General features: G+C 47.3%; 1 protein-coding gene across 1 annotated transcript in view; it reads left to right on the top strand.

Moving 5' to 3' along the window:
* CYTH1 (cytohesin 1) overlaps window positions 1–21,946 on the top strand; it is a 51,249-nt gene extending 29,303 nt beyond the window's left edge. The window contains exons 10-13 of the mRNA XM_011955933.1: window positions 5,700–5,776; window positions 16,262–16,333; window positions 16,957–17,111; window positions 19,822–21,946. Coding sequence (XP_011811323.1) covers window positions 5,700–5,776; window positions 16,262–16,333; window positions 16,957–17,111; window positions 19,822–19,900 — 383 coding nt within the window. The 3' untranslated portion in view covers window positions 19,901–21,946. The remainder of the gene's footprint in view (window positions 1–5,699; window positions 5,777–16,261; window positions 16,334–16,956; window positions 17,112–19,821) is intronic.
* Window positions 21,947–22,420: the final 474 nt, after the last annotated feature.

Below are 22,420 nucleotides of genomic sequence, written 5' to 3'. Positions count from 1 at the left end.
GGTCCGTTTGCCTTCCCTGTCCCCATAACCATTGGGAGGGTGGCCAACCTTGTCCATCTTTCTACTTCCCATCACACAGATTTGTACCTGGCGCTCCTGCCCCCGCCCCAGTGCATCGTCACTTCCTTCTGCATCTGGCTCCCCCACAGGCAGTGTGCATGGCAAGCCTAGAGCCCTTGGCTGCAGCTCAATCCACAGCACTCTTACTCATTCTTGGGCAGCGGTTTTTTTTTTTTTCTTTTTTTTTCCCCCCTCCTTTTCAATCTGAATCAGCCACATTAATTATTGTGTTCATTTAGAAAAGCTGAAAATGCATTTCTCTTCCCTCTGCCAGAAGTGATGAGCTTGTATTGCTGAGATTTGTGGTCATGCCTTGCCGTGAAGGGGACAGGATAATCAATAGGAAAAACATTAGTAGGGTTTTGATACACATTCATGTCCACATGTGTTTACTTTATTAATAGTTTCAGAATATAGAGAGAGCTCTAGACTCTCCGGACATAATGATGCCCTTTTTTTGAGGGGCGGGGGGCGGGCACTAAGCGTATTTCCTCTGTTGCCTTCTGCCTTAGCCTTTGATGAGTTGGGTTCTCACATTAGCAGGGGCTGTTTCGTCCTCTACCAGCCCAACTACTCGCCCCAGTGATTAGAAGTCAGTACTCTCTTGGTCATTACCAACACATCTGGGAAGGCTAAAATGGAATCCTTTATTTCTGACTAGGTCAGATAGCAATAGCCTTTCTATTTTCTTTTAAAGGCATATCCCAAGTCCTTGTGCTTACACATAATGACTTAATTCATAAACTCCCCTTATGGCACCACTTCACCGATCAGTTGTAAATATATCTTGAATTGGCCATCATTTTATGTATATTTAAGCCAGCAGAATCTTTGAAGTTAAGGCTCTAAAATTACTAACCCCATAGGCAACCTTCCCTTCCACATTCCTATTGCCAAGTGGATGGAGTTAAAAGAAAACCTACTGGAAATGTTTAAAGTGTGTCCAAGTTTGGATTTACTTTCCCCTCCAGTGAGATTTGTTTAAATGCTAATACTAAGTGTTAGCTTTGACAGCCCAGACACTAAAATTAGAACAGTACAAAGATTATCTTGGTTCTTACACCAGGATGACATGCAAATTCATGAGGCATCTCAGATTTTGAAAAAGAGAAAATTTTACCAAGTGTGGGACTCAGTTTTAGCTCATTGCATTACTTTTTCTAAACCTCCATCAAACCCTTCGAAACTCCGGATATTGTGTTTTCATTGTGGCACACTGAGCATCACTCTTTGTGTTACGTGCGGCAGGAGGCAGGGCTTCCAGCCGTCTGGAGCTGTGTGTATGTGTCTGTGTATGCATATAGCCATAAGAATGTGTATTCTTGTGTATACACATATGTACATGTATATTCATGGGTATATGTGTGTGCATTCTTACACACTTTAAAAAGTGACAGCCATCCAAAGAAAGACATTTAATTTTCCCTGAAATAACCTTAGCCTTCTTTACTTTGATTCTGGATATACTAATAAACGTTGGCTTTGTAAAAGCTGATTTGTGGCATCTCTGGGGCCAGGTTTTCAGTAGTGCCCCAAAATTTGCCTTGATGAGGTGGGACGTGGCATGTAAGAGCCCCTCATTCACGTGCCAGACAGTAGTGGGATCATCTGCCCGTTTAGTGTTTTTAGTTCAGCTCTCTCCCCAGGCAGGCATGAATGTGACTGATACATTGCACTTTAAGATGAAGGAATCGGGTTTAATTTATTTGTTTTAATTTTCTTTTCTCCCTCATTTGTATGTTTCCATGATTTTGGCTCTTCTTTTCCTTGCCCCAAACTCCAGGAGGTATGTAACCCCTCAGCCTGCTCGCTCGCTCTGCATAGGCCACTGTCATTGCTGCAGCATTTTCTTATTTCGTTATTTTTGGTTATTTTGTTTTTTAATTGCCGGTGGTAGTGTTAATGCTGCTTCTAACTTATTGTACAGTCCCTAGGGAACTGGTCAGGATCAGGGGTTTGGAGCAATTTTCGTTTTTCCTTTCTGGAGGAGTATATTATATTCATTACTGAATGCAGTAATGCAAGAAAACATACTAAGAGTGGGTTTGTAAAAGCAGAGGAAGTTTCCACGACATTTTCACTTGGAATTATTGGCTAAGACATGTGCTATGTTTGATATTCAATTTGACATCCATTAATCAGCCTGATTGAAAGTTAATCTCTGAAGTGGGGAAGAGGAGAAAGAAGAGAAGGAAGTCTTTCTTTTTTTTTTTTTTTTTTTTGAGGCGGAGTCTGACTCTGTCGCCCGGACTGGAGTGCAGTGGCCGGATCTCAGCTCACTGCAAGCTCCGCCTCCTGGGTTTACGCCATTCTCCTGCCTCAGCCTCCCGAGTAGCTGGGACTACAGGCGCCCGCCACCTCGCCCAGCTAGTTTTTGTATTTTTAGTAGAGACGGGGTTTCACCGTGTTAGCCAGGATGGTCTCGATCTCCTGACCTCGTGATCCGCCCGTCTCGGCCTCCCAAAGTGCTGGGATTACAGGCTTGAGCCACCGCGCCCGGCCGGAAGTCTTTCTTTTTTCTTCTTTTTTCAAGCTGAGACTTTTCCAGAAAGAACAAAGTCTTGGCTTCCCAAAGCTAGGGAAAGCTTCTGATTTACCATGATGGAAAAGCAAACTAGGGAAAGAATTAAATTAGACGATATTTAAGACCTTTACCTTTGGACAAAAAGGGGAAATGGCGTGTCCTAAACTCAAAATGACACCGATTGACAGTGAAAAAACAACTCCAAACCCAAAACCCTCCCTGAAGTCCTCGTATTTAATTTCCTGGGGATGAGAGAAGGGCATTACAGCCTGGGCTCTATTTTTATGTTTTGTTTCACTCCCTCGCTTTTTCAGCGAGTCCTCATTAAAGCCCTGAATTGGTCTCCTAGTTATGTTTTTGGTGTCTCCTCTCCATTTGCTGGTTTGGGGAAACATGTTTTCCTAGCCCAAGACACCTCAGATTTGTGCCAAAGCATTCCCTGAGCAGTAGCTACACTTAAAAAGAACAGCTCCAAACATGCACACTTACTCAGATGCTTCAGGAACTTGTCAGGTTGTTCTCAGCTGTAGGGGAAGATGGCATCCGGCCTTGATATCTCGGGGAGGTCACAGGAGGGCTGAGGAGCCGTGCAGTGGGAGGTGGTCCTGTGAGTTCCACAGGGACTGTCCTAGGCACGCATTGATCTGTCTGCTTGTTTCATGTCTGCTTTTCTTTCCACGTGGAAATGTTCCCCGTGGGCCCACAGTGATGCTTTATGGTAGAGGTCTCTGTAATGCAACAAATTGTCCAGGGATAATAACCAAGCTTTTGTAATCAGGCAGAGAATTTCTTCCGGCTTTGCTTTTTCTCCTTGATTTCCTTCCATCGTGTTTCTTTTAGCATCTGACTCGCTTCTTCCATGATCTCCTAAGTCCCAAGGGTTCCCCGGGTAGTGTCCTGTGATGGAGCGCATGGGAGGCCAGCATGGGCTGATGTTCCCTTTGTGCCGAGCCTCCGGGGACAACCAATGGCCTGCCAGGCTGGAAGACCAAAGTTCTCAGGCTCTGAATTGGTGGAGGGGGTTCCTTTTTAAGAACAAATTGGCTTCAGTCCTGAATATAGTCCTTGTCTTCTTTATCCTCCTTATTTAATTCTGCCCAGGCTTTCCTGTTTTCCACATGCATGTCATAGTATCCATTTATGGTTTTCTCCTTATTCATGCCATCTAACCTTTAGGGACCAGCAGCAAGGGCTCACATGAAACTTACAAGTCACTGGAGGGAGGGAGTCTCAATTTGCTTGATACAGCACAGGATGGGCAGGCGGATGGCACGTGCTTGCTTATAGCAAATTCCCCCGCATAACCTAGATCTGTGTCATTTGGAATCTTTGCAATTAATGATCAGTCACGTAAGCCCGCCTAGAGTTCAGCGTCCAAGCAGGGTGCTAAAAACTGGCCTGAAAGCCCAGTGGTCCTTTTATTTGTCTGCCAGGACCTACACTGGACATTTTCTTTCCATAACATTGTTTGCATACTCCCCTTAGGTTTCTCTGGTGTGAGCATGCAGACAAGTTCTGGCAGTTAGAAATAGTCCCTGTAAAACCATTCTCCTCTTTGCTCAGCTATTTGTGATGAGGGCAAGAGAGAAAGCATGATTGGGGGTATGAGATTTATGCCCCATGGTTCTTGCCATTGAGGAAGATTGGAGAAGCAATATTGTCTGTAGGTTAAGTCTTAGCAAGAGAGCAGCGCGCAAGAAGTGTTTCTAGAATGCCATGCATGGCTTCACAGGTGAAGGCCTTAGGGATAAGTTTTGAGTAGTTCATGTTCAGAAAATGTTCCCTTGATGAGAGGGAGGTGGAGGAAAAGGAAGCCTGTGGTTCCAATTTGACAGCAGGTGTAGCTTCATTCAGATAGGCTTGGGGAAATTTTTCCTTCCTTCATGTCTGTCTCAGCATAACTTCACGACCCCAACCCCAGGTTTTTTTTGTTTGTTTGTTTGTTTGTTTTTGTTTTTTTTTTTTTGAGATAGAGTCTCCCTCTGTTACCCAGGCTGGAGTACAGTGGCGCAATCTTGGCTGACTGCCACGTCCACCTCCCAGTTCAAGCGATTCTCATGCTTCAGCCTCCCGAGTAGCTGGAACTATAGGCATGTGCTACCACCCCTGGCTAATTTTTGTATTTTTAGTAGAGACGGGGTTCACCATGTTGGCCGGCTGGTCTTGAACTCCTAACCTCAAGTGACCCACCCACCTTGACCTCCCAGAGTGCTGGGATTATAGATGTGAGCCCCTGTGCCCGGCCATGACCCCAATGTTTTGTGCCGAGAAATACCAAAAAGAACCAAGGGAGGCCCTTGCCAGCCTCCCAGCCACGCCACCAGAGCTTGTTTTGCCATGGCTGTATTGGCCAGCTGTTTCTGTTATACACTCCAGGTGAGAAGCCCAGAATGGAAAAGGCTCCTGAGGTAACCTCTGAGTACAATTTGATTCTTCCTTGATAAAGGAATTCTGCTGTGATTGTCACCCAGGACTCGGGAGATTTTGTGTTCAGGACAGTAGCACATAAGGTTAAGAGCCAGTGTAGAAGCTCCCTATAATCATGAAGGTGAGGAAGAGAGTAGAACCACGGGGATTTACTTCATGTTCCAGGGAAAGTGCCACAACCAAATGCCATGGCATTTGATTGTGAAGGCTCCCAGCATCTCCCCTCCTGCTTCCTCCTTCCTTGACTTCCAGTGAAACACTCCTTATGTGCCGGGCTGCTTGTCCGTAGCAGAGTAGCCTGCACTAGGTGCTGACCCTTCCTTCTTTTTCTGTTCTTTGGCGATTTCTACCACATAGGCTTTTTGCTGACTCTGGCAAATTTGCATTGTATGTCATTATTGCCCCTGGGTTTTCCCTCCACAAACCCATGCTCATCCTGCTGTCCTGATTCCATCTCCAGGTGTCACCTAGACGCGCTTGCTCTGCTTGTACCCACAGGCTTTCACTTTGTGAAAGACGCTTCTGTTTCGGCTCTGTGTCTTGTTACTGATGTCAATGTTGTGGGCTCCACGTTCTCCTGATGCCTCTCCCCCAACTCTCTCTGAGAAGAGAGGGTGTCGTGTGTGTCGTGGAGCCTGCGCTTGTCTGGTTGTCTCTTGTCGAACGTGCATCTCTTTTTGCTCTGCAGGTGGCAGGGTAAAGACTTGGAAGAGACGCTGGTTCATTCTGACTGACAACTGCCTTTACTACTTTGAGTATACCACGGTGAGTACCTGCTGGTCGGCCTCCAGACTAGGGATGGACAAGGCCTTCAGTTCCAAGTGGCTCTAATCAGACACGGTTGAGGAGACCATTGGATTTGCCCTTCTGTATCTGTGGGGGATGGGGGAGAGTTCAGGCAAAGTGGAAGAACTGAGGTAAATCTCGGAATGGGGAACCCCTGAGAGGATGTGCGTGCCTCGAAGGGCACTAGGGCTCAGAGCCGGCATCCGGTTCTGGTGAGACAGGAGACGCCCGGCCTGGAGGAGGGGGAGCATGGAATAGCAGCACTAGAAATGGGTTTTGGAACTGGGCTAGAAAGAATGAATTTGCATTGGTTGCCAAGAAAGAGTATGTGGCCCTAACTGAAAGGGAGATGAAAAGAAAAAGGAAATAATCGTGATTTTAGAAAATTCATCTATTCTGGGTTAGCAGAAATATGATTTCAGAAGAAACAGCCCAAGGGGTAAAATATATGGTGGGGGAAAAAGAAGTGAAGTAAAATGGGAAAAGTTAATTTGAGATTATCTGGAGTTTTAAGAAGTTTTGTTGGTTTTTATTCAGTGGGAGAGACTTACAGCTGCAAATTTGTGTTTTATATATGTATATCCCTTTTGTAGTAATAACCAAAGAGAATAAAAACCATAAATTAGCTCTTTTCAGAGCTCCCTCTAAGCAAGGTACCCAGAACCCTGGCAAGATAGCACTTGGTGTGGAGACCGTGGCCCACCGGACTGGCGATGGGGTGCTTTTTCATTTCTGCCACCTCTCTTGGTCATTGTAAGAGCAAAGCGGTCATACTGCCATGGCATTGAACTTTTGTCTTAAATCAAGGCTGTTGAGTTGAAAATGCTTTGCTTTTGTTCTCCAAGTATATCTTCATGGAGCAAAAGTCATTGATCCCACTGAGAAAATTAAGACTCAGAGGTATTTTTTAAAAATAAGTTTAGAGCAAAATGGGGCTTAAGTAAAACATTGAAATCCTGACTGTATTCACCAATCCTTATTTAGGACCAAGAAACAGGTACATGCCTTGGCATTTTCTGCTGTGAGGCGTGAAGATGGGTTTCCGTCGTGTCTAACACTTGGCATTGTTCTCCATCCCCACGGGCGTGATGCACATGCGGCTTCTCACCCAGGGAATGCACTTGGTAGCCCATCAGGCTGCAGGCCAGAGCCGCTCCTTCTGATGGTTTGGTGACTGAGGATAGTACATCACTTTGAAGGGAATTCTGGCCGGGATTTTGTGTGTTGTAGGGCTCAACTCATGCCCTGCAAGTTCTGCACTGGCTTTGCTTTTCTGTTGTTGCAGTCTTTTCATATGAGAGTAATACACTTCAAATATCTGCAAAATTACAAAAAGAAAGCTGCTTTCTGCTTCACCCCCAAAGTACTACCGTGAACATCTTGGTACATTTTTTTCTGTTTTGTTCACCCTTCTGCCTCATACTTTGCCTTTTTTCTGAAGACATCTACACTAACAATGTCTTTAGCATCCTCTCTGAATTTGTCTCTCTATTCTCTGGGTCAAAATGAAACATACATAAGCATCTAGGTGGTGTGCTCCTAAGTCCTGACAATCCTAGGGCAATGCTACGAGAGTCTAGAATCTTGTGGTTTTTGATGCCCACCATAGCGGTGTCACCTTAATCCTTATTTCAGTTCAGCCACACTTACTCAGCAAAGTGTAGCATTTTATCAAGCAGTGGAAATACAGAGATAAATACATTTCTGTTTTTTTTTTTTTTTCTTTTTTGAGACAGAGTCTTGCTCTGTCTCCCAGGCTGGAGTGCAGTGGTGGTGTGATCTCGGCTCACTGCAACCTCTGCCTCCTGGGTTCAAGCGATTCTCCTGTCTCAGCCTCCCAAGTAGCTGGGACTAGAGGCACATACACCACCACATCCAGCTTTTTTTTTTTAAAGTAGAGACGGGGTTTCACCACGTTGACCAGGCTGGTCTTGAACTCCTAACCTCAGGTGATCCGCTTGCCTCAGCCTCCCAAAGTGCTGGGATTACAGGCATGAGCACCCAGCAGTAAATACATTTCTTTTTTTTAAATTATATTTTAAGTTCTAGGGTACATGTGCACAACCTGCAGGTTTGTTACATGTGTATACATGTGCCATGTTGGTGTGCTGCACCCATTAACTCGTCATTTACATTAGGTATATCTCCTAATGCTATCCCTCCCCCGCGCCTCACCCCACGACAGGCCCTGGTGTGTGATGTTCCCCTTCCTGTGTCCAAGTGTTCTCATTGTTCAGTTCCCACCTATGAATGAGAACATGCAGTGTTTGGTTTTTTGTCCTTGCAATAGTTTGCTGAGAAAGTAAATAAATTTCTTAAGACACAGAGAGGGAGCTGTCAGAGTTAAGATGGTAGATTGAAACTTCCACACAGAATTACCTAACAGAGCAATAGACTGGTAAAAAATAAGTAGGGAAAAATAGTAACCAAGCAGGGGAAGGGGCATAACGAATTCAGTAAACTTCAGCCCTGGGCAGCAGCGGGCGCAGCAGCGGTGGTGGCAGCAGTCAGAAGCGGTGTGCAAGGTTTCTACCTCACAGCCTGGGATGTGACCAGACCTGGCAATCTTGCTGGTTTCTCAGGTCTGGGAGGAAGCAAACTGAATGGGACTTGTTATTTTTCCCTCCCTTATCAAGGAGTAGTAAAATCTCCTGCTGGGTGGACACTGGGGAAATGGGAAAAGTGAAAAAAACAGCCGTTATAGACATAAGTAAAGGCTCAGGGCTGTATATTCAATGGGGGAAGACCGTCCATGGGGGGTCTCCCATGAGCATGATACCCATCCCCAAATACAGGGGTCCCCAACCCCAGGCCATAGGACAGTACCAGGCTGTGGCCTGTTACTAGCCAGGCCACACAGCACAAGGTGAGTGGCAGGCGAGCGGCAGAAGCTTCATCTGTATTGACAGCCAGCTGCTGCCCATCACTCATGTCACCTCCTGAGCGCCACCTCCCGTCAGATCAGTGGCGGCATTGGATTATCATAGAAGCGCGAACCCTGTTGTGAACTGCGCGGCCGGAGATCTAGGTTGTATGCTCCGTCTGAGAATCTAATGCCTGATGATCTGAGATGGAGCTGAGGGGGTGATGCTAGTACTGGGGAGTGGCTGCAAATACGGACGAATGTTAGCAGAGAGGTTTGACTGCACAGAGACCATAATAATACATCAGTTGCTTGCAGACTCATCAAAACTCTATCAGTGAGTGGCAAGTGACAATTAGACTGCCTCTGGTGGCAGGCTTTATAGTGGCAAGTGAGCAGATGTACTTCAGTTGTACAGCTGTATCTGGTGGCAGGCTTTAAGTCAGAATCCAACGCTTACTTCAGTCTGCGCATGGCCCGCCTGTTATTTTATTTACCACTGCCATCCGCGTCTCTTTCCACACTGTGTACTTGTCTCAGCCACGGTTTTGGTAAGCCCACCCGCCAACCCTCGCCAAAATGAGTAAAAATCAAACGTCACCAGAGAGCTTCTGTGAAAAGGGAGAGAGACCCATTGATGAGACAGCAGAAGACGCCAAGACTGCCAACGAAAGAAGAAAATGCCTAGAGTTCTGCTCCAGTTCTAGGTTCATTTCCACAGGTGGCACATTCGCCAAGCCCACTTTGTAGAATATGTGGTGACCAACTACTCAGCAAAGCCACGAAAGCTTCAAAACTGCTTCACCGCATGGAGACCCAGCATCCTGCATTAAAAGACACTGCCTTTGGAGTTTTCAAAAGAAAAAAACATAAACATCAAGAACAGAAGCAATTATTGAAGGCCACCCCTTCATCAAATATATCTGCGCTGAAAGCATCATTCTTAGTGTCTAACCGCATTGCCAAAGCCAGGACTGGCTGTTGGTGAAGAGTTGATCCTGCCTGCTGCTAAGGACATTTGTCATGAGCTTTTAGGAGAGACTGTAGTTCAAAAGGTGGCACGTGTTGCTCTTTCAGCCAGCACCATAACTAGACGAGTTGATGATGTAGCAGCAGATACTGAGGCACAGTTGTTCGAGAGGATTAATGAGTCACTGTGGTACTCAATCCAGGTTGACGAGTCTCCTGATGTCAACAAGATAACAATGTTTGTTTTTCTGTGACATATTTTTCAGGGGGATGTGCATGAGGATGTTATGTGCGCTTTAGTTGCCAACCAACACCATGGCTGCTATTCAAGTCTTTGAATTATTACATATCAGGGAAACTGAACTATTCTGTTTTGTGTTGGTCTATGCATGGCTAGAGCAGCTACCATGACTGGACAGCTTTCTGGTTTCGCTACTCAGGTCAAAGAGGTCGCTTCTAAATGTGAGTCTATGCCGTATGTCATCCATAGAGAAGTGCTGGCTAGCCAAAAAGTGTCACCTGAATTTAACAACATTTATGCAGGATGTGATTAAAATTACCAACCACATTAAAGTACGTGCCCTAACTCACGCCTGTTCATGCAGCCCTGTGAGGAGCTGGATGCAGAGCACACACGGCTTCTCTGATACGCAGAGTGAGATGCTCTCTAAAGGCAGGTCGCTGGCCAGACTTTCTGAGTTACGACAGCCACTTCAGAGATTTCTTTTAGAAAACATCACCACTAGCAGCACATTTCAGTGACACAGAATAGAGGTCAGGAAACTTGTGTACTTGTGTGACAGATTAAACCTACTCACAAACTCAATCCGTCACTGCAGGGGAGAGTTGCAACTGTGTTCCAGTCGGCAGATCAAGTGGCTGCGTTCAAAGCCAAACTGGAATTACAGGGGTGACGAGTGAACCCCGGGATTCCTGACATGTTTCAGGCATTAGCGAGATTGTGAAAGAGACGGAGCCGGGGCCTTCTTTCCCCCAGCGGACGCATGGTCACCTGCCTCGCTTTCAGAAGAGCTTGAGCGGTACTTCCCAACCACAAAAGACCCCCAAATGGGAAGGAATGGATCTGTGACCCATTTGAGAGTAAACCAGGGGAATCAACTTTGTCCGTGCTAGAAGAGGATCGATTGCTTGAGATCGCAAATGACAGTGGCCTTAAAAGTATGTTGGAGACAACTTCAAATCTCCATACATTCTGGATGAAAGTCAAGGCGGAATATCCTGAGGTTGCCACAAATGCACTGAAAGCCTGCTTCCATGCCCAGCGTCCTGTCTTTGTGAAGCAGTGTTTTCTGCAGTGACAGCAACCACAGAGTGATTACAGAGTAGCCTGGACATAAGCAACACATTCTGGGTGTCACTGTCTCCCATCGCCCCCAGATGGGACTATCTAGTTGCAGGAAAACAAGCTCAGGGCTCCCACTGAGTCTACATTATGATGAGTTATATAATTATTTCATTATATATTACAGTGTAATAATAGAAATAAAGTGTATAATAAATGTAATGTCCTCAAATCATCCCAAACCATCTTCCCTCCCCTGCCCTGGTCCTAAATGCTTGAGCCAATCACAAAGATTATATCTGAAAAAGACAAGTATTAAAACAGAGAAAAGCTAGCAGATGCAGAGAACAGAAGACAATCCCAACACCAGAGTAATTGGTGCCTGCAAAATCAAAGATATGATGTGGCATGAGATTATTTCCCTGAGAAAGAGGAAAAAGCCCTGAATCTACAAATCAGAGTACACTGTATTTCAGGAAACTTTGTGACAGAAAGGGTGGCTCCAAAGCCTGGCCCCTTTAGACCGTTAAACTTGGAGCCAAGTCTCTGGTCATTCTGTTGGAAAAAGCAGATCATCTCCAGCAGCTTTTTGTCCCAGAAATTAAAGTATCAAGGTCTGCACAGTTTTGAAGAGAAGAATGACCCAAGACCCTTTGTCCAGCCACATTATCATTTAAGTAAAGCACAACTAGCAGCACTCTCATGAAGAAAACATGTGAAATGCAGCACTTTGGAACCCTTCTTGAAAAAAAAAATTGCTTGACGGTAAAATCCAGCCAGTAAGAAAATGAATCACAAGAAAGGCCCCAGGAAGTAAAAGACTGGCAGTGAGCATTAAACTATTCACTTAAATACAGAACTAATACTTGAATATACAACTAATACTAAAATATGCTTAAGTACAGAATACCAAAATATACTTAAGTATGGGACTAATACCAAAATATACTTAAGTATAGAACTAATAGCTAAATATACCTCATATAGAAGTAATAGCTAAAGAAACTTAAATATAGAGCTAATACTAAAATATGCTTAAATATAAAACTAATACTAATTAACTAGAAATTGTGGCTGCAGGACAGACCATGAATGTTATAAACCCGGGCAATGTAAAAGTGAAATAATAAAAATCAGGAGGTAGGAGGAGGAACGATGTGAAGAATTAGAGGATTTTGTACTTTTTTAAATGCCGAGTCAAGAAATGTTGTTAAAATGGAAGCATGTTGTATTTTTTTAAAAGAATGAGTAAAACCTCTTTTTTTTTTTTTTGAGACAATCTTGCTGTGTCACCCAGGCTGGAGCGCAGTGGTGCGATCTCGGCTCACTGCAACCTCCACCTGCCGGGTTCAAGCAATTCTCCTACCTCAGCCTCCTGAGTAGCTGGGATCACAGACATGTGCCACCGTACCCAGCTAATTTTTGTATATTTAGTAGAGACGGGGTTTCATCACATTGGCTAGGCTGGTCTCGAACTCCTGACCTCGTGATCCGCCTGCCTAGGCCTCCCAAAGTGCTGGGATTATTTTCATAAACATCTTTGTCTTAACTTGAATAAGGTTATCTTAGGAACTCTTGTGGTAAAGAAACATTTACTTTGAGGTTCAACACTTCTTCAGTTTCTGCTTCCTTTTTCCCCCCATTAAATTCGAAACAATTAAAACAGAATGTATTTTATGAAAATAATACCACTTAAAATATCCCATTTTCATAAAACCTATTTCTCTCCCTCTCTCTGTACACACACAACACGTCTTCACCTAATGTCAGCAATGATAATTTAGGAGTGATTGGATTTGGAGTATTTTTAAACCTTTCACCTGTATTCTTTTCTACAATATTTAGTTCTTTATAATAAGCAATTCTTATTTTTGCAAAAACAATGAGTGTTCTTAAAGACAAATTTAAAAAGCCAAAGACGTTGCCCTCGGGTATTTCCCTCTTCACGGCGGAAGTGGGTGATGATTGGGCACACACGGGCCATCAGTGAGGGTGCAGCCTGCCCGTTCTTAGGCCTGCCAGAATCCACTTGAAGTTCTAGACAGGGGTCTTTTTAATATTTGGGATTTTTACATTGCTGCCCAGGAGCGTAACATTTAGTTGTTTCCACCAGAGGTTCTCACTCTCTTTCACCCCAGCACTGAGGGATAGGGTGAGCACCAGTCAGCGATGCTGGCTCAGTCGAGCCAATTCTCAAGTGGCAGGATAAGTGTGCTGCCGAGAAGAGCGAGGAGGGCCACGCTGTGCGGGATGGAGCAGGGAAGAGGCGGTGCCAGGAAAGATACCAGAATCCCCAGTGGGTTCTCCCGGTGACCAGGAGGGTCTTGTTATAACCTGGTCCCACTCCAGACTGAAGACCATGGGTGTACATCATCTTGGTTTAAAATCATTTTACATCGAGAACGTGCATCATGCATATGTAACGTGGATGCCGCAGGCCTCACCAGTCAAAGAGTATACATTATGTCACGTACTTACTGAGGTCCAAAGTGTGATTACTCTTAGACCACCCACTTGCTCGCCTGGGGATGCCTCAACCCAGTTAACCCAGCGGAATCCTCAAAAGGTGCCGGCACCAATTAAACCCTAGAAGTGAGAATGGTGGGGGTAAAAACTAGAAGCAGAATTGACTGAGAACTGTTTAGAAACCGACCAGTTGTCTCCGTCACCTCATGTCCCTGAGGGCCTGCCCCCACCACCCAGGCAGAAGTCTGAGTGCTCGCTCACAGGAGAGACTGACAGCAAGCGTTTCTGGATGAGGGATCCTAGGCCTGGTTGAAGGTGGGGGCATTTTACCCAGACAGGAGTGTTGGGTAAATTCAGGCTTCTTCAATGCTGAGGACTTTTTCCACCCCCAGCTTCTCCTCACTCAGCTCTCAGAACCACAGGTAGCCAGGTCTGTAGCTTGCAGACAGAGTGGGTAACTTCTCTGCCCAAGAAGAGATGCGTAAGAGTATTTAGTCAGATTCCCCAGCAGACAGCCTAGTGGGAGGGCCCTTGTAGATGGTCACAGTCCACAGCCTTCGGAGTCCCAGTCAACTCTTAGTCTTCCACTCTTCAAATGGCACAACCAAGGAATCCCAGATACCTGAGGAACTCCTGCAGCCTGACAGCAAGTAGAGACCAACGCACCCCAACAGCCAAAGAGCAACTTGGATGAGAGAGGGACTCCAGGAAGAAGAAAGACTTCACCGCTGGCTATAAAGAGACTCTCAGTCATCTCAGGTGACATTACAGCTGTGAAACAAGAACAGGATCCTATATGACACCAGGGAACAAAAATAATAATTAAACCCTCCTGGAAATTCAAAGCATGGTAGAAGTGAAAACTCAATGGAAAAGTTGGAAGAAAAGCATTAAGAAAATCTCCCAGAAAGAATAAAAAGGCAGAGGGAAAATAATAAAGGAAAGACTTTTTTTTTCCGAAAGAAGAACTAGTCCAGGAGGTCTAGTCCAGCATGTTCCAGAGAAGCTGAGAAAACAAAGAGGAGGTAACCCTTGACAAAATAATTTTTAAAAACCTCCCCCAAATGACGGATGTGTTTCCAGGTTGGAAGGCTTACTGAAGACCCTGCATGATGACTGAAAATGAATGCACCCCAAGGCTGCCTCCGTAGGGGCCTCAGAACACCAAGGACACAGAGAACAGCAGTCGTGTGCAAAGCACCAGCAACCAGAACAGCTTTGTACGGGGTGATATTAAATGGTGAAGGCAGGAATGCTGGGCTTCCCAGTCCTGAAGGAGGGTCACGTCCAGCCTAGACTGTTAGGCCCAGCCAGATAGCAGCCAGGTGTGAGGGTCGAATAGAAACATTCTTAGCCAGGTGAGATCTCAGAAATGTTACCACCCACACACCGTTTCTCAGGATGCTGGTGGAGGACAAAGGCCTTGGCTGTAGGAAACCAGAGATCTTGAAACCTCTTGTTTAAAGAGAGGAGGGAAAAGTACTCTGGAATGGAGAGTGCTGAGCTTAAGGATGAAGCAATTTACCAGGTATCAAGGCAACCAGTCCAGACTGGAACAGGTTTCAGAGGCTCCAGGAAGAATTACTTCAAGAAATTAAAATTAACAGGATGCCTGATACAAATTAGCATTAGCAAGGAGATTTTGATAAGAGGTTAACCATTTGCAATTGGTTTTGATGGTAAGGACACAGAGATATAAATCAAAGGAACAACCCACTTCTCCACCCTCCTTAATTTTGGTTCCAGTGGGGAAGGAAGCTTTTCAGGAAGGAAAAAATTGGGAAGTTCACTGTATGGCACAGGTTGGAAGAGAAACGTGGTGTTAATGAAGACACTGTGTATAACCCTAATTCAGATGACCAGATCATTATTTAGGAGGATGGGGAATATGAATATGCCCAGGTAAGAGGAGGAGCTCAGTCCTTTTCTGTAGATAACATCTAAAATTGAGCACTCAAAAGGCAGCAGTTGTAATATGGCATTTTGGAGATGGGTGAGATACAGAGGTAAAGGCCAAGCAGGTTGGCTTGAGGAAGTTGGAAATAGTTGCTACCCGGGATGGGAAATGACTGAAGGACTCTTTTTCACTTTTAGAGAACTCATAGAACTGGTCGTTTTTTGTTTGTTTTTTGTTTTTGTTTTTAACAGTTGGTGCATGTGTAACTCTGGCCAAATACAAAGACTTTAACAGTGCTAGGACTTGGCCATGGGTTGGCTGGATATCAGGGGCCTGTGAGGCTGCCATCAGACGTGTGCTAGAAGTGTCTGCGGTGCCGTGCCCTCTGCAGATGAGATGGGACTAGTTGGCGGGTGCAGCTCTGTTCTGGACAGGAGTTGAGGTGCCTTTGGAAATCCAGGTGGAGTTGTCAGGATGGTGGTGTCTCTGAGGACTGTACTGTCTGGCGGTGGGGCGATGGTCAGAGGCAGTGAGTGGCTAATGTTCTGACCCACAGCTGCAGCCCCAGGCACCAGGGGTGCTAGGATGAACCTGGGAAAGACTTCCTGGAGTTGTTGCCCCAAAACTGAGGCTTTGGAGAAGAGTGGGAGAGCCAGGCAAAGGGAAGAGGGAAAGGGGCCCACTCCCTGCTTGAGGACCGTGCCCGGGTCACTGCCGGCCACACTCTCAAGGTGTCTGTTGAATCTTCTGGGCTTTCTACTCGCAGAGGACTTGCAGTTATCCTGACAATCCTCAGACATTCTTGGCGCTATTCTTGTTTAGAACAGAAGGAGTTCCCTCAGGCTGATTTGTGAACTTCATGTCCTGGGAGAAGGCAGGAGAGTTGGATGAGTTGCCGGGGAAGAATCTGGCAGTGTGTGTCCTTCACCTGTGATCTTAGACTTCCTCTCTTCAACTATTCTGTAGGATAAGGAGCCCCGTGGAATCATCCCTTTAGAGAATCTGAGTATCCGGGAAGTGGAGGACTCCAAAAAACCAGTGAGTATTTTTGCTGGGATATTTTGAGGGAAGAAAGGGGATGGGCATTTCAAAGATTTTTTTAAAAACTCAAAACCAAAAACCTGAAACACGTGATCAGGCTTTTTATTTAGTCTAATGTTTGATTCTATTGTTGAAGCCGAAGATGAGACTCGAAATCTCTTCTTCCTGTGCCGTCCGTCCGCGTTATAGTTTCACTTGGTGAATAGCACATGAGGTGTGGAAGTTGCCCCTCCTTCAGCGGCAGCGGCAAGCGTGCTTGAGTGGGCTATTCAGTTTGTAACCTTGGGACACCTGCTGTGTGGTTTTCCTTTGTGTTGGACTATCATGATGTTACTGGCTTGACTTTAAAAAGTCTTAAGTAACCTGCAGTTCTCTGCATATTTTACATGCATTGGAAGTGGAGCTAACGTATCAGACTGATATGCTTGCTAACAAGACTTATTTATATATAATTTACAGTCTCCAGAATTCCACATCTAGGCTTCACTTTTCCACAGGAAAATAGGTATTGCTCGTATTTTGTGAAGGTCAGAATAAAGGGGCTTTGGGGAAAGAAATCAGCATGTTTCTCAGTCAGCAGCTTCCTTTGCTCCACTGTCTCCCTCTGTTTTCATTCTCAGAACTGCTTTGAGCTTTATATCCCCGACAATAAAGACCAAGTTATCAAGGCCTGCAAGACCGAGGCTGACGGGCGGGTGGTGGAGGGGAACCACACTGTGTATCGGATCTCAGCTCCGACGCCCGAGGAGAAGGAGGAGTGGATTAAGTGCATTAAGTAAGTGACTGCTGAGAAAGGGAAGTGCGCGCCTGACGCGGCCCTCACCTCCCCAGGTGTTCATCATCTTCGTGGTTAAACATGCCGCCCGCATCTCTTCTGTGCTGCAAGTGTTTACATTCTTAGGGAAGCTTCGTCCTGGTTCCCAGCGGACGACTTCCCGGGAGGCCTTTGGATTCTTGGCTATTACAGCATATGTAAGAGAGCACGTCCTGTCTGGGTTCTCCATGTGTCCTCATAGACCCAAAATAGGAAGAGGCGCGTGAGCTACCGGCACAGATGCCATCTTCTCAACTGGTCTTTCCATGTCTGACAAAGCTGCTCTCATTCTCACAGTGACAGCTCAGAGGAGACAGTAGTCATGTATAATTTGTGAATCCTGTGAGACACCATTTTCCTAGCTACAGATGAGGAAACTGAGGCCCATAGAGGCTAAGAAATTTGCTGGAGTCACATACTGTGATCCAAGGTCCGGGAGGAGGGAGAAGCTTCCTCAGGGTTCCACAGCTAGGAAATGGGGCTCCCGAGTCCAGGCCTGTGGCTCTCGGCTCTGTCGGCTCTGCTGGGCCACGCCATGTAAGGTGTATCACAGGGCTGGAAATTTCCTGATGCGACAAGTATCTGGAAACATGGCTTTCTAAAGCCAGTTGGCTTCTCTTGCTTAATGTTGTTCCCTGGGACTTGGTCCGCCTGGCTGTCCCTCCAGTCCCTGTGCGAGGGTCAGCAGTGAGCATTCTGACTGTGCCTTCTCTCAGTGATCCATTCTCCTAAGAGCACAACCTTATCCTCTCCCTCCTGGGTGCTTCATCCATGAGCGTACACCCAGCTGTTTTCCTGAGAAAGACTCCTCAGCTGCCTGTAACTTCACCTGGAAAACAGGGAGAATGAACCCACAGGTTCATGCCAAGGCCCCTGTAAGTCCTCTGTGTACTGTGTGACGGGCTTTCTCTCGCCCAGACTACAGCCCCGTTCCCGAGGGAGTGCAATATCCTCTAGCCTTTGTTTTATCTTTTGGTATTTCTGCTCAGACCAGTGTAGGTTTTGACCCAGGCTAAATACCTAAAAACTGACTGAAGATGGAGGTGATGTGATGATGGAGGGAAAGGAATAGATGATTTATCCCCTCACAAGTAATCTGAAAATTCATGCCATGAAAACAGGAACCAGCCGGAGAGAGGATGGATTTGGCGCCAGGTCGCGCGGTACCGAGTCCTCGCTGTCTCCGTGAGCGCTGGGCCTGGTAGGCGGGTAACTTACTCTTACGTGTGCTACAGGTCGTTTCTGCCTCACGGGGCTCTTTTGAGGATTAAATGAGATCATGTCGTGGGCATGGGGTTTGGCAGCTTCCCTGGCATGCCAGCCATCCCGGGAAGTGTGGCCCTGAGCAGGGGCCAGCCCACCCTCCATTGAGCAGACGCGGCACCACGGTGCTTTCAGAGTCCCCTGCCGGTTATGGCACCAGCCCTGTGTTCTGGGGAAGAAAACGGCAGTGTTGTGGGGGACCTGTATCCTTTTTTTAACATACTGAAAAAAAAAAGTTAACTCTTGAATCATTATGAAATGTATTTTTTGTGTAAGATTTGAAGTAAGGGTTGTAAGTTTGTTCTCACGAATGAATAGCTGGTGGTGCGGACGCCATTTATGGATTCCTCTGCGTCACTCCCACTGACTTAATGTGCTCTTCTGAGAGTGTACCTAGCTCCCCCGCCACGCAGCATGCACCTGCCGCTCCGCTGCGCCTCCCAGTGTGAGCACCGCCCGCCTCTCCCCCTGTAGCATCATGGTGTGCTTTGACTGTGCTGGCTGGCGGGTTCCCTGTCCTCCCCTCACTGGTCTTTCAGAAAAGTTTTGGCTGGTTTTGTACATGTGTCTTTCATATGATTTTTACTTCTACAGTCAGAAAAACTAAGCATTTTTCAAAGTCACATTTAGAATCATCACTTAGGATACTGCTTCCCTGGAAAGAAATGAAGTGTCAGGACTTTTAGACCATAACTTTCTTGAAAGTCGAGAATGGCAGACATAGGGTTGTGGTGTTGCCAGTCTGCTGCAGATGCTCCAGCCCGCGGCACGGCCTGTGCTGCTGCCTTTGAGGCTGTAGCACAAGCATGAGCTCGGGCCCCCTCTCTGTGCACTGGAGACCCAGCCAGGTCCAGCCAGTCTGTCCATGGCCCCCCACCAGCAGCATCGTGCCAGGCAGTGCTGCCTGCAGAGTCATGGAGCCTTAGTTATTGAGCAGGTACACATGGGGGCTTGGAAGGCCCCACTGCATTTACCGCGCCAGCTATCACACACCCGTGCCGGAGGACCGCATGTGACACAGCTTGATTATGTGGCTCTCGCTGCTGCAAAGCAAAACCAGATGTCATCATGGAAACTCAAGCACCAGTTTTTTTCTCTGAATTAGAATATAGCCGTAAGAATGTGGCATGATTCTGTTCCTACATGTAAATTGATGATTATGTTGAAACAGGTAAAAACCCCAAAATTATCTTGTCACATGTTCCTGTGTCTCTTTCGAAGTGTGTCACCTTAGGTCACTGTGTGGACACAGCAAGGGTGGACGACACTAACTTGGCCTTTGCAGTGACGGTGGGGTGGGACAGGGGTTCTGGGGCACGAGGGGCCCCCGAGCAAGCCCCTGCCCGGAGGTGTGTTTCTTCTGATTCTGTCCCTCACGTCTCTGTTTTCTCCCTTTTCTGTGCTCCAGAGCGGCCATCAGCAGGGACCCTTTCTACGAAATGCTCGCAGCACGGAAAAAGAAGGTCTCCTCCACGAAGCGACACTGAGCGTGCAGCCGAGGGCGTTGGTCTGCGTGGGCCTTGGAGCTCCCGCTCTTCTCCCGCATCTCCACGGGCGCTCTGCTGCCGAGCGCAGCGTCCTCTGCCAGGCCCCGCCCTGGATTCCTAGAGACTAGCTTCAGCTTTTGCTATTTTTTTTAAGTGGGAGAAGGGTGGGCAATTATCACTGGGGAAGAGAGGACCGGCCGTCTGTCCAGCATGGGCTCCTGAGCCTTCCTGTCTCACAGGGCAGAGCTCTTGGCGGCAGGGCAGCCTCCTGGCCAGTTTCTCTGCTCAGTGTTCTGGTAGCAGAGCTTGGAGCCAACTGTTTACCTCTTGGTTGTCCCCGTGAAGAAGTCTTCAAACCCTGCACCATAAATACATGTATCCATATATTATTATATGTTAAGAAAGACGGTGGAAAGGAAGAGAAGCCACATACTATAAAGATCTATTTTTTTTTTTTTTAAAGAGAGAACGTAGTGCTGTTCAGGTGCATTCTGCCCTGGCTGCGCTGGGGAGCTTCTCCCTGGAGAGGAGCACCCGGGGCTGTGGCCGAGTGGCATCAGCCTGGGCCCGCGGCAGGGCCTGGCCCGCCTCTCCTGTGCTGTGGGAGCTCTCCTGGTGCTTGTCTGGGCGAGAGAGACAGGTGAGGTCAAGGGCGCAGAGGGCAAAGGCTCAGTGGGCCTTCAGACGACACAGTGCGACTCCGGGGCCTGCCCCGGCCAGGGGTGCAGCCGGCGGCAGCGTGCGGTCCGGCAACTCCCGCGGATGCTTTCCCAGCCCAAGTGCCTGCGGCGCGCCGAGGAGAGGAGAGGACCGACTGGACGCTTACGTTGTTTTCCTCCTTCAGAATCCAAGTTCTTGTTGGGCTTTAAAGTAAAAAGTCAGCATTTTCCTTGAGCTAAATATCTAATAACCAAAACTGTGAGGAAGGTTATCGGGACAGAGGTTCCGGGTAACCTGTTTCATTTTGGGTTTTCTTCCTCTTCCCCAGACTCCAGTCCTCGTTCTAGAGGAAGGAGTAGGACTTCCCCGATCCCCGTAGGGCTTCAGCTTTTTCTGCCTCAAAACCGGCCCTAACTGGACTACTCCGGATGCGTTTTGTGGTGGCCCCTAAAGGGGAAGGTGGGCCTTTATCTGCTCCGTGGGGTGCACTGGAGTGAGGGGGGTGACCGGGCCGCCTCTCGCATCGCTGTCTTCCCCCGCAGGCACTGTGTGAGCTGGCCCTGCCCCTCCTCACTGCAGTATGAAGGGAGCCATGACACGCAGCATTTTCCTGCCGTTCTCTCAGGGACTCTCAGGGCAGCTCCTGCCACTCCGCCAGGGCCAGCATGCCAGTCCATGCAGAGCAGGTGGCTGGCTGGCTGGCCGTCTCGGCCCGCCCCTCCACAGGACCCTGGACCGGGGCGGTGCAGGGCGCGGCCCCGAGGAGGCAGGTGGAGGAGCTGCGGGTTTCCACAGGGCCGTGTCACCATGGCTCCTCTGAGCCTTTAGGGTTGGCGAGCATCTCTGGAAATAGCTTTTGCAGAGGAGTGGTGGGAGGAATGGAGGGGGACAGTCTGGCACCTCCCCGTCCCCGCCGCTTCGTGTAGATCCTACCTGGAGGGAATGGCTGTAGGCACTTTGGTGCTAGAGCTTGTGAGGGTGACAGAAGAGGGTCCAGGCTGGAAACCTGCACTCTCTGGGTGGGAGAACCAGGCGGTGCCTGCCAAGGTCTGGGTGTGTTTGGGCGGGCGCTGGAGCCTGTGCAGCTGGCCCGGGCCCTGGCCTGGTTCTCACAAGTGTTTCCTAGACAGAGAGGCACATGGGTCAGTATTAGTCTATTTATCAGAGGTGTAAATAATCTATGTATAGTTTTTCTCCTTTTAGATTATTTTGTATTTGTTTAAAAGAAGTTTTGTCAAAATACAAAAATATAAAGAAATGACTGAAAGTTGTTGACAGGGTTTTTAAGAAATTATAATTATTCTAATTGTTTTTGTTTGTTTGTTTTTGCCTTGTAAACTAGCGCCAAGGAACTGCAGCAAATAAACTCCAGATCTGCCCAAGCCATCCTTGCTGTTTGTGGCGTCTCTCAGCTGGGGTGGGCCCTCGAGATAGGAAAGGAGTGCTGAGCAGACGCCTGTGCACAAGGCGCCACTCCAGCTGCACCTTGAGTTCAGTCGAAACACCTTGAAAATGGGAGGAGGGTTCTGTCTTCTGTTAAGAAGAGCCTAGTCAGAAAAGATAAGAAACTTAGTCTTTACACTGGCCCCCCGCTCCCGCTTTTTTAGAAGAAGAAACGTGAAACGTCAGTTTTAAATTAAGATCAAGAAATATGCCTTCAGTCAATACAATACATTTTTAGTATGATTTCAGTTTCCAGAGATGACTTCATAATGCCAGGGAATAAACAGGGAAAAGTCTCGGTGGGCTAGAACCCAGAAGCAGGGGAAGGCACTTGGCGAACTGGCACCAAACAGAGAGACAGCAAAGCACCAGGCTGGCCCCTTCTGTGGGTCCGTCTGTCTCCACGAGCTGGTCCGC

This window comes from Colobus angolensis, unplaced genomic scaffold, assembly GCF_000951035.1.
Source record: "Colobus angolensis palliatus isolate OR3802 unplaced genomic scaffold, Cang.pa_1.0 Scaffold1, whole genome shotgun sequence".
Lineage (NCBI taxonomy): Eukaryota > Metazoa > Chordata > Mammalia > Primates > Cercopithecidae > Colobus > Colobus angolensis.
Note: the sequence above shows the minus strand (reverse complement) of the source record. Positions and strands in the feature narration are given on the sequence as shown.